Genomic DNA, 13,347 nt, shown 5'->3' on the forward strand with positions numbered 1-13,347 from the left:
TATGTGTGTATATATACATACACATATATATATAATATGATTGTGTAGGTCCATTAGGGTGTCCTCATTTGTTTTTTGTTCCTTCAATAAAGTGGTATCTCTTATAATATGTATATATACATAAATTTATGTGAACGTCATTGTGTGACCTCTAGGCTTGAAATTTTCTTTTTTAGAGGTAATTTTTATGTGAGTAGACTCATATCTCTATAAACGTTATGAAGCCTAAGAATTGTCAGTGCTAATATGTGAATTTGAGCGTTATTGGACATTTGTTTGATGTAAGAGTTGACATATTTAGTAATTTTGTAAACTGTTTGGTTCATAACGCCCCGTCTGGTTCAAGGTTCCTTATAGTGATCCGTACCTTCTTTGCATCTGTATTTTTAATCTATATACATGGGTTAATTCTATAATATCGAGGAAAATCTTCCATGATTATGATGCCTTGCCTTTGGGTAGTGCTGGACTGCTAGTAATGAACTTAATGAACTAAAGTCATAATCATGTAGGGATCTATGGTGGAACCTACCGATATACCATCGGCCAGTGTGCCCCAGAATTTGTTACATCCTAGTCATTCCCTTCCTATCAAGGTATCTTCAATTTCTACCACAAATGAAAATAAGGGAGTTAGTATTACCAGATCTCATGAGGTTCATGGAAAATCTAGTACAGATGGGACATCCTCAACTGCTGGGAAAAGTGGAAATCTCTCTCTTGATGCTTTAGCAAAAGCTAAGAAAGCTTTACAGAATCAGAAAGAATTAGCCGAGAAGTTGAAAAAAATTCCCCTGGTAAGTTAGGCAACAGAGATACTTCGATCCATGTTAGCTATTTTCCCCGCACTTTGATGTTGGTTTTACATATACAACTAGTTATACAAAATATTGTTGCCGACATCAAAACTACAGTTGAAAATGCATGTCCAAACATTGTCTCCTGTGCTGACATTAGCCATTGCATCTAATTCAGCCATCGTCTTGGTAAAGTCGTTATTTGTCACTTTCTTAATCTATGGTGAATTCGTTTTGGGAAAAATGTCTAATATGTGAACGAAAAGCTCTAAATTCGTTTTCTTTCAATGCATATATATAGGTTTATATTTGACTTTGAATTTTATTGACATATGCAAGTGGTACTGCTAGGATTTATCTTTTTGATCTTTATGATTATTATTATTATTTTCAATTTGTGAAAAATCTTTTGTTATAAGATTTTGCATCATTTTGGCCAATTTAACTTCTTCTGCAAATGGAGTTGGCGTCTATGTTTGAGTACGATCTAAAGTAGTGGAGAAATAAGATCTAACAATTTCCATTATCCTTAGTGTTGCGGTTTCTTGCTTTTTCCCTGCTGTCTTTAGTAATGGTAGAATGCTTCATCAAAATGCAAAAAGAAAAAAACAAAAAAAAAAAAAAGAAAGAAAGAAAAGCCACATGATGTCTCAAACTGAAGTCGGCTGAAACCGGTCTAGAGGAAGGAGAAGGTTCCATGATTTCAATTTTCAAAGTTTCTTTGCTCAGCTTTGCCTTTTAACCGATTATGTTAGAATAAAGATATGAGGAATTTTATTTGTGATGCACAATGAACAAAGTTTATATTATTTAAGAGGCCATGGTGATAATCATTAATAAGTTCAACTCAGGGTATTGATGTTTTCTATTATTCAAATTCATCTTGTTTAGGTTGACCCTTTTTTGTTGGTTGTGTTTACATTTTTTTTTCCTGAAAACTGGAGACGCTATAGCTTCCTTTCAAATCTCTTTCATTTCTCTCCTAATTAGTGTAAAATCGAGACATCTATGTTGCTCACCTTGCTTGGTTGAGTACTTATTTGGATTGAGGAGTTTTTAAACCTTGGTAGGTTTCATAAGCCTATTAGAAGTTTTATTTGGTGAGTCGTTGTATAGTACTTTAATTCTTTGTTGAGTTTTACTATAATGTTATGCTTTATCTACATGTCTTATGTAGAAACCTTCAAATTCAATTGACAAATTTTTATGCTTAAATGTTTAGGCTGGTGATGTATTGATTAAGCTATATCATAATTTCATCGTCAATATACGAAGAAAGAAGCTGCCATTAGTTATCTTGAAGGGATAATTGAGAAACTAAGGAGTACTAAGTTGGTATGATGAATTGTTTCTTTTTTTTATATACTAAGTTGGCTTCTTACAAGACTCTCGTCTCTGAGGTACCATTTTTCTTTCACTTTCCTCCTTTTCATTTGTTTCCTTTTTATGTGGGCTATGACATTACTGCAAGTTTGGTAGGTTGAAGTTGCGAGTTTAATTGAAAGGGATCTCTGTGGTTGTTGAATTTATTTGATGCTTAGAAATTTCCCCTATCTAATTCTGATTTGCATTGTTGTCCTTCGAGTTTGAAGAATTTGAAGGATTCTGTTGTTAATTATTGGTTGGGTCTTATCCAGATTGCTAGTTAAATTTGACCGAAGAAACTAATTTCCAAAATTTGTGTGTTTTCGTGTTGATTTTAAATTCTGGGTTGCACTCAATTGTTTAAATTTTCCAAAGATGAACTTGTAATGTGTTGTTGAATTTTCAGTAAGCAATGCACGTTATAATATTAATTGAGGACAAAAAAAGAAGTTAAGTTTGGGGGCTGTAATTCCATGGCATAAAATGCATGAATGTGAGCTTGTGTTGTGTGATGATGTTTTGTTTGAAAATTAAAGATAAGTTTCTAAGCATGTTACCCCTTTTTACGTTTTAAGTTAAAGATATTCATATAATTAATTATGAGATAAGGGTTGTTGTTTCAAGAACTAATTTAGTAGGATCATGTGGTTTCTTGACTATTTTGGAGACTAATGCACCTACAGGATATATGATGATATGATCTACCGCACTACTGACCGCTAAATTTCCACAATTTCTAATAGTCAAGGTTGGTTATGCTTTCCACTTTTTATCCTTCTCTGCAATTTTAGTGCTTCAAACAGCTTTGCTATTCTAAATAAATGGTTTATTTGGATATTGTTTGTAGATAATTGAAGTCATATCGGGTTGAAAGCTAAGCGAGTGTGTAGATGGCAAGGGGACCGTTGAAAATTGAAGACTGAGAAGGCGTTTAGGATTTCTAATTATTTAATTCTTGTATTAGGATCTTTTTTCATGTACTTTTGTAGATATAAACACAATATTAAGATTTTATTTTGTGTATTCAAATGTAAAAGACAAATATTATAATTTCTAAAATAATATGAATTTCATTGATTTGTTGGCGTGAAAAAAATATTTATCTACATGGACCCAATATCGATCTATAAAAAATGGACAATAATGCAATAATTAAATAAAAATAAATTTGTAAAAATGAACCCAAAAACTACGCTTTAATGTCGGTTTTAAACCGACATCAAAGTTCAACCGACATTAAAAGGCTTTAGTAACACTATCAAAGATGTCGGTTGAAACTGACATTAAAGAGGCCTTTAATGTCGTTTTTAAACCGACATTAAAGCCAAACCGACATTAAAGGACTTCAATAACACTATCAAAGATGTCGGTTGAAAGCTGACATTAAAGACCTTTAATGTCGTTTTTAAACCGACATTAAAGAGGCCTTTAATGCCGTTTTTAAACCGACATTAAAGCCCAACCGACATTAAACGCCTTTAATAACGCTCACAAAGATGTCGGTTGCCAAGTGACATTAAAGCCCTTTAATGTCGGTTTTAAACCGACATTAAAGGTCAGATTTCTTCTAGTGACACTTCTATCACTACTAACGTACCAGTATCTCCCCCTTCTTCGAAAAGTTAAGAGAAAATGGCAACGTGGGAAAACCACCCACGTTCCCTATTAATTTATCAAATTAATTTTAAATTAATAATAATTAATTAATTAATTAATTAAATCATATTTAATTAATATTTTATTTCAATCATATTTAAATGAATATCTCTCACAAAACCTATAGTTTTAATTTAATTAATATAATTAAATTAAACTAAACTAAACTATTAATTAATTTCTAAATTAAAGATCTTATATTTAATTTAATACAAATTTGATTCATATTCAAATATAAATTTCTCTCATAACCTATAGCTTTAAAGTGTATTATATACACATTAAATTTTAACCTATAGTTTTAATATGAATCTAATTCACATTAATTAATATTTGAACTTATTCAAATATTTTATTCTCTCATAAATTAATTTTGAATCATATCCAAAATTAAATTTATATACTAAAGTTTAATTAAAATATAAACTTTATATTATAATGTATCACCATACACTATATCGTTAGAGTTTATGTCCAAAAACTCGTAGTTTATAGTTTAATTATATTCTATTCAATAAAGTGGTTATTGAGGACTTATTTGTGAAAATAGAATACTATAATCTTGAATCAATAAACTAAGGTCTTAAGGCTATCTAGTGTAGACTTAAACTTTATGCAGAGACATAAACGTGAATCAAGTTCGAGTTTATAGCCCGAATGGTCTATAATGTATGTATAAGATTGGATGCCTTATTTTGGACTGGAGACACTATGTGTTAGGGTTGATGCCCTAAATCTCGTGGTCTTATAGTTGTAATTGTATATATTATACAAACATTTTATTTATCTAATAAAATAAAATATTTTATTTTATTTGATACTTAGTTGCATTAACCCATAAAACCAATAAACTAACATCCAAGGTTATCTTATGTAACCTAAACATGTATGTGGAGACATACAAGTGGATCATGTTTAAGTGATAACCTAAATGGTCTATAGTAGATAGATAAGACTAGGTACCTTATCCTTGTGGCACTATGAATACAGTCTGCTTCGTAGTTGTTACAATTGTTCTAAAGTGCTACAAATGATTTTATCCTAATCATTGATGTCGAGACATTAGTGTAGGGGTATTCTACAAAGAGTTTGTATAAGACCAAACCATGAAATGAATAGTCTCTCTTATAAACATCATTACTAGTTGAGACTACATTTCACCAACATGACCATACGTGACTTGACCTGAATCCTGCCTATGAAGGCAGTCCTTTGCTTTGCATGGGTGAGCGTTGTTGGAATTTGTGTTCTAAAACTCATACTTTGTTATTTTATTCAATAAAATTTATTATTGAATGCTATAATCTTAAAACCAATAAATAAAGATCCCGAGGCTATTTTACTGAGTTTGTTGAATACACTTGAACTTTATGTATAGACATAAACATGGATTAAGTTCAAGTTAATAGCCCAAATAGTCTATAGTGTATGAATAAGGTTGGGCGCCTTATTTTGGATAAACACTATGGATGTGGCCCGCTCTATAATTAGTACAAACGATGTAATCCTGAATCGTTCATGTAGAGACATGGGAGTGGGGGCGTCCTATGTAAATGGTTTGCATAAGACTGGAACCACAAAGTAGTCACTTTTAGTTATAACACCGTAAACTATAAACTGACTATTTCAATAATGATGACCTAGGTAACTTGATCTTAATCCTGAGTTAACTATGAACTTCTGTTCATTCGGTAGTATCCTTAGATCTGCATAGGTGAGGGTAGCTCAACATCGTTGGCCCAATAAGCCTTCCATTTCAGGGGTAAGACCGAGTGGATAGCTAGGGACATAGGATGCAAGATGGAATTCACTCCTACCTACTTTTGGGATAGTAGATAGGTTGTTTCCTTAAGGACTGAATCCAAGTCTTGAACAAGGGGCCCCACCTTCTCATTGGCCCGAGAAGAATTCTAGTTTATAGGTTGGACCTTAAACTAATTGTTCAATAGTGGATCAGTGGGTCTTAAGGAGCAAGATGTAATCTCGGGGGTAAAACGGTATTTTGACCCAGCCAAGATTACGAACAACCTGTGAAGGATCAACTTACTCATCATGGTTATATCAGGTGGACAGAAATATATCTATAGTGAGGGGAGTGCAACTAAGAGTCTTTAGTGGAATGACTCTTTAGTTAACGAATGTTGATTAACTATGGTCTAAAAGAGTTTAGCCAGTTAATCTCGCATCGTTGGAGCCCATGATCTATAGGTCCATTAGGTTCCCCTACTAGCTCATATGGATTCAACTAAGAACAACTATGTTGAAGTAATTCGAATTGTTTGAATAAAGATAAGAGAGAGAAACTGACAAATATATAAGATATAAGTTGGTAGAAATAAACTTTAAGTTTTGTGTTTAAATATGATTTGAATAAATATGAATATAGATTCATAAGCTTGAAAAGTTTAGAGAACGGTCAAAAAGTCAACATGTTGATTTTGAACTTTGACCGGATTTATATTCAAATATGATTTAAATTTTAGACAAATTAATATAAATTCATACTCGGGAGGTTAGAATTAGTCAAGACGGGAAAGTTAGTAAAAAGTCAAAAATTTGACTTTTGACTAAGAAAAGTCAAAGTTTGACTTTGACTTAAGTTGGTCAAATGACCTAAATGCCCCTTTGACTAGTTACTTTATTAATTAACGGTTAATGGGAAATGTGGCAAATTATTATGAATTTGAAGCAACTAATTTTATTAAAGAGTTAATGAATTGATTAGGTGTTGATAAGATATGAAATAATTTACATGCAATTTGCATGTAAATTTCATATAAAAACTTCTCATTACTGAATGAGAAAAATAATAAGTTTTTCTCTTAACAACACCTAAACGATACACTCCTCATCTCTCTCAATATTTTTACTTCATAAAACCGAGTCCCACAACTCCGTTCTTGATCTTGAGGATAGTAGGTCAACTTGGTGGTTGTCCTTGTTCGTGATTTTCAGGCAGAGAAGAAGCTTTGGATTGAAGAAGAAGTTGAGAACTACAAAGGTAAGAACATCATTTACCTTTTGGCTTTTCATTTAAGTCCATCGCTTAGTAGATGCATGTTAACTTCTAAATCATTTACATGCATATACAGTAAAGCTCCTTTAAATTTCGCTGCGGCATGTCACTAGTGCTTTGTTTTTTCCAACAAGAGTGGCCTATGTCGCCGACTTTGGGGATTCGTCTGATTGGGGAGCTGGAAACACAGCTATACAAGAAGGAATTCACTTCTTCTCTATAGATAGAGTAAGTAGAGAATTTATCTCTTAATGGCTGATTCCAGGACTTGAACAATGTGGTGTCACACCTTCTCTTGGCCTGAGAGGAGTGCAGTTATAGTGGGACTATAATAATTGTTCATTAGAAAAATAAGTGATACTTAAGGAGTTAGATGTAACTATAGGGGCAAAACGGTATTTTTTTGCCTAGTTGTACTTACGAAATTTTTGCCTAGATGTAACTTTAGTCAGTGGATCTGTAATCATAAGTTTAGTGCTAATGTGTTCAATTGATACCCTCTGTTTCTGAACTTCTTCTTTAACGGGAAACTATTCTAATTCCATCTGTTTAGCACCTTTAGAAAACTTGTCGTTTTTTGAGAAGAAAACTGCTGCAGAATTATCACGATAAATTCTCAGCGGCTTGACAATACTGTCGACAATTCCAAGTCCTGAGATAAAGTTCCGCAGCCATAAAACTATGAACTATAGCTTCAAAGCATGCTACAAATTCAGCTTTCATAGTGGATACAGCGACAATAGATTGCTTTGCACTTTTCCATGAAATTGCTCCTTCAGCTAACAAAAACAAATAGCCAAAAGTGGATTTTCTTTTATCCATACATCCGGTAAAATCTAAATCTGAATATCCAATCACCTCAAGATGATCAGATCTCTTGTAAGTAAGCATATAATCCTTTGTTCCTTGCAGATACCTTAAAACTTTCTTTGCAGTTTTCCAATGATCCATTCCTGGATTGCTTTGATATATGCCTAGCATACCCATAACAAAACTAATGTCTGGTCTAGTGCAAGTCTGTGCATACAATAAGCTTCCGACAATAGATGCATAAGGAATAGTTTCCATTTGATTTCGTTCCAATTCATTTTTTGGATATTGCATGAGACTGAACTTATCTCCCTTCTGAATTGGAACTACACTTGAAGAGCATTTATCCATCTTAAATTTCTCTAAAACTTTATTAATATAGGCCTTTTGAGACAATCCTAACAATCCATGTGTTTGGTCACAAAATATTTCAATTCCAATCACATAGGATGCCTCACCCATATCTTTCATTTCAAAGTTTTTAGAAAGAAATTCTTTGGTTTGACATAACAAACCAAAGTCATTTGTAGCAAACAAGATGTCATCAACATATAGAACAAGAATTATAAACTTACTCCCACTGATCTTTAGGCATATACATTGATCAATGATGTTTTCTTTAAAACCAAAAGATGTGATGATATCATTGAACTTAAGATAGCACTGTCTGGAAGCTTGTTTAAGTTCATATATTGACCTCTTTAATTTACACACCATATATTCCTTTCCTTCAACCATAAAACCTTCTAGTTGATCCATGAACACTTTTTCATCTAAATTTCTATATAGAAAGGCGGTCTTCACATCTATTTGATAAAGCTCTAAATCATAATGAGCTACCAAAGCCATAATAATTCTTAATGAGTCCTTTTTCGAGATAGGAGAAAAGGTCTCTTTGTAGTCAACGCCATCTTTCTGAGTATAACCTTTGGCAACAAGTCTAGCCTTGTATTGTTCGATATTGCCATTTGAGTCACATTTGGTCTTAAAGACCCATTTACACTCAACTCTTTTACTTTCTTTAGGTAATTCTACAAGATCCCAGACTTTATTATCATTCATAGATTTTAACTCTTCTTTCATGGCATCTAACAATTTGGTAGAATTATCTCCTTTAATGGCTTGTGAAAAAGAAACAGGATCATTATCAATGCTTAAGTCAAATTCTGACTCATGCAAAAATAAATCAAATAGTCATCAGAAATAGTTGATCTTCTTGATCTTACAGATCTTCTTAACTCTATTTCTTGTGGTCTCCAAGTTACAGGTTCATTTGTTACAACATCATTATGTGGTGTTTGACTATTAATTTGTTATTCTTGTGGATTGTTAACAGAGTCAACAACTACGGAACAACAACTTGAGAAGAAGTTATAGATGAAGGAATTTCTACCCTAACTTCTTGAATTTCCACTTTACGTGGTTCCAAACTCCCACTAATTATGTCATTCTCAATGAACCTTATATTTACAGTTTCAACTATTCTCGTACTGTGGTTAAGACAGTAAAATCTATACCCTTTTGATTTTTCTGGATAACCAATGAAAAAATCACTGGTTTTTCTTGAATCCAGTTTCTTTTCATGTGGATTATAAATTCTTACTTCCGTTTGGCAAACCCAAACATGTAGGTGTCTTAAACTAAGTTACCTTCTTGTCCACAGTTCAAAAGGTGTCTTTGGAACTGACTTACTAGGAACCCTGTTTAATAAATATTAAGCGGTTCTTAATGCATACATCAACAAGGACACAGGTAAAGATGAATAAATTAACATACTTCTAACCATATTCATTAATGTACGATTTCGCCTTTCTGCAACATCATTTTGTAGTGGTGTTCTTGGCATTGTGTATTGAGCACATATGTCATGGCTTTCTAGGAATTTAGCGAATGAACCGGGGAATTGTCCATTCTCATCATATTTTCCTTAATACTCACCACCTCTATTAGATCTTAAGATTTTCACCTTTCTATCTAATTGCCTTTCAACTTCATTTATAAATACCTTTAAGGCATTTATTGCTTGAGATTTTTCATGCAATAAATAGATATAACCATAACGTGAGAAATCATCAATAAAGGTGATAAAATACTTTTCTCCACCAAAAGATGGAACATCACCCACAAATATCAGGATGTATAATTTCAAGAAGCTGTAACCTTCTTGTGGCTTCTTTATTAACTGTGTGTTTTGTTTGTTTTCATTTAATACAATCCACACAAATTCCAAGGTCGGTAAAATCAAAATCTGGAAGAATTTCATTCTTTATCAATCTTTTAATTCTTTCAAATATGTGGCCTAAACATTTATGTCACAAGTAAGCTGATGATTCATTAGTTTGACCATATTTAGTACCAACATTATGATGTAGTTAACAAACTCTCAGCAAAAATATTATCAAGCTTTAATTTATATAAGTCATCACAAAGAATACTGGAACCAATAAAAATATTATGTTTGAATAAACTAAAACACTCATTCCCAAATTTAAAGTAGTAACCTGAAGTATCAAGTTTTGACAAGGAAATCAAATTACGAGAAATAGAAGGGATATAAAAAGTATCAAAAAGGTCTAAATGATGTCCAGTGTCTAAAGCTAAATGATAGTTTCCCACAGCTTCAACTGGAACTTTGACTCTATTTCCCATAAAAATGAATCCTCATTTGAGTTTGTGGTTCGGGTTGTGAGGAATCCCTACATCGTATTGAAAACATGAATGGTACAACCAAAATCAATCCACCATGTATTATAAGGAGCTTTAGTTAAGTTTGATTCGAAACATACTAAAGCATTATGTTTACCTTTATTCTCGAACCATACTTCACGTTTTAGATAATCTTTCTGATAGTGCCCAGGTTTGTTGCAAAAACGACACTTATTCTTAATTTGTCCCTTTTTGTGAATTGGGGCATATGACTTTTTCACCTTTAATTGTCCATAATTGCCCTTTCCATCTTTTTTCCAGGTCTCTTTCCAGCTCCTTTGTGACCTATGAGATTGGCAGAGTGAATTATTGGTTTCTTAAGCCTCACTTCCTCTTGAATGAGCATACTTTGTAATTCATGCACATTCCATTTATCTTTTAGAATGTTATAGTTCATGTGAAATGGACCATACTCTGAAGGTAAGGAATTAAGGTTAAACATTATAAAAAAATTCTCATTAACTTCCATTCTCATGGTCTTAAATCTTGCTATCAAGTTCATCATTTCAAGGATATGCTCATGTATAGTACGAGAACCATCAAATTTGATGTTGGTTAAAGTACTCATAAGTGTTCCAGCAAGTGACTTATTAGTCAACTCTGACTGAGAACATTTTTCCACAGATTTCATAAATTCCTTAGCATATTCAGTTCTCTTAATTGTGGACTTATTTGTTGCTACAGTCATTTACATAAACATTAAGCTCAATCTATTTGGTCTTTCCTAAGCTTTATAGAAAGATCTATTTTTATCATTGCTAGCAAAAGTAATTGCAGCAGGTTTCTCACTTAAAAGTGTTAAATCAAGATCCAAAACTCCAAGATGGAATCGAATTTGTTCGCACCAATTAGAGAAATTGAGTTCAATAAACTTTATTATAGATGTAGCATGCGAATAAAGAGAAATAGGAGCAGATGCTGCAATTACAAAATAAATATGCTTATACATTATTGTTTTGAGAAATAAACTTAAAGATACTGACATATTTTCAGATAATATTAAATATTCATTAATTTATACATAGTTCTTCTTTGGAAGGCACAACAATGTACAACTTCACACTTAACTGATGCTAGATTTAGTTTCATATAATTGAAAATTAAATGCTCGAAATAGATACATTAGTTATCTTTGGATATACTAATAATATCTAACCAAACACCTCAATTAACCACAATAAGACTCAAAATTATAAAACTATTAATTACCTTTGGGCAAATTAAATGTTTTATAATAACGAAAATCAATGCACTCATGACAAATCATTAATGTTTCATAATATCATCTCATTCATTAGCATGAACATGAGTAATTGAATCAACTTTAATTTGATGTCTAAAGATTTACCAATTTGGCCACTTTAGTGATTAACAAACAGTTCATAACATAGACATCATGATAAAAACAATTTCAATTAATCACAGTAAGATTCAAAATTATAAAACTAATAATTACCTTTGGGCAATTTAAATGTTTTATAATAATGAAAATCAATATACTCATAATAATATCTTTATGTTTCATAATCTAATATGATTCATCAACATCACAAAATTATGAGTAATTGAGTTTAACCTTAATATAATATCTATTGAGCTTACTAATTTGCCCACTTTGATGACTAACAAATTATTCTTAATATAGATATCATATTAAAATAATCACAAATAATTATTTTCTTAATTTGCAAAATACTATCAATGGAATATCTATAAAACTTACTAATTTGGTCACTTTAGTGACTAACAAATTATTCCTAACATATAGATATCGCATAACATGGTTCCAAGTGATTTACCTTGTCATTTTCGATTAGATGCAAGAATTTCATCAAAACTTCATACATTCATACATTATCCTCCAAAATTTAACTGTATAATTTAAATTTTAAAAATAAGTGGCTACTTTAAACATAAAACATAAGGTATAATTAACACATGATCATCAATTTCAACAGAAACTAAATATATACAATATTTCGAAAATCATCAAAATCTAAATTTAATTAGATTTAGAATGTATTAGATTTTCGACAATATCCTAACCTTCATTAGATTTTAATTCCATTAATTATGGATTGCAATATTAATTTAATTCATGGCCTTTCAAATAGATAATTGAAATTTATATCAAAATCAATATCTTAATTCTTTAAAATTATTAATTCGTCATAGAGAAACTTTAATCATTAATAATTAACATTCCATAGACTTTATCGCTGGTGGTGGATCAATTAAAATTTGAAAGAAAAAAAAAGGTGAATTTAGAAGCTTGCCGGCGGTGGATTTAAAAGCTTGCCAACGATGGATTTAAAAGCTTGCAGGCAGTGGATTTAAACTTTTAAATTTTCTTTCCTTCTTCCAGCTTTCAATAAAATCAAATTCCCAAATTCATAATCTTTAATCAAAGAATCTTTAATTCAAATGATAATACATAATTAAAGAATCTTGATTTAAATTAAAAAAAACATGTAGCGAAAACATAAAACCAATCATTAATCATCCATGTACGATTATAAGTTCTCAATCAAGGCTCTGATACCACATGTAAATTTTAGTTTCATGATTATACAATAAAACCCTAACATTGTATATGTGTCAAGATCTTTGAACTAGATAATTTTACAAATTAAAATTAGTTAAGGAACTGAAATATGAACGACGGTCGAGATAAGCAACAGATGTAGTTTCAGTTATGTTAAGAGTAGAGTGCAAGGGGGATAAACAGGCAATGCAACACACGAGGTTTGTTAACCTAATTCGATGAATACGCATCTACATCTGGGTGGGCAGTTCGCCCGGGATAGAGACTTGTATTAATAACAACTACAATGACAGTTGAATGCATAGTTATGACTAGAGAAACAACACTATGATCCTTAGCTTCTGTGCTATTTTTCGAATTGTTCAAGACAGAACTAAATTATGAAATATCATACTGATCATAACTATATAATAAATGCCATAAAGCTCCCCCTCAATGGTGGCATAGGTTGA

The 13,347-nt window shown here is 31.6% G+C and overlaps 2 protein-coding genes across 2 annotated transcripts; both read right to left on the reverse strand.

Moving 5' to 3' along the window:
* Nucleotides 1-7,437: 7,437 nt before the first annotated feature.
* Nucleotides 7,438-7,995, reverse strand: LOC127149692 (secreted RxLR effector protein 161-like). Its single transcript, XM_051085552.1, has one exon. It carries the CDS (start codon nucleotides 7,993-7,995, stop codon nucleotides 7,438-7,440), a length of 558 nt encoding a protein of 185 aa, XP_050941509.1.
* A 2,578-nt stretch (nucleotides 7,996-10,573) lies between these two features.
* On the reverse strand, nucleotides 10,574-11,038 carry LOC107991516 (uncharacterized). Its single transcript, XM_017046572.1, has one exon. The coding sequence runs from the start codon at nucleotides 11,036-11,038 to the stop codon at nucleotides 10,574-10,576; it is 465 nt and encodes a 154-aa protein (XP_016902061.1).
* Between the last annotated feature and the right edge of the window lie 2,309 nt (nucleotides 11,039-13,347).

This window comes from Cucumis melo, chromosome 6, assembly GCF_025177605.1.
Source record: "Cucumis melo cultivar AY chromosome 6, USDA_Cmelo_AY_1.0, whole genome shotgun sequence".
Taxonomy (NCBI): Eukaryota; Viridiplantae; Streptophyta; class Magnoliopsida; order Cucurbitales; family Cucurbitaceae; genus Cucumis; species Cucumis melo.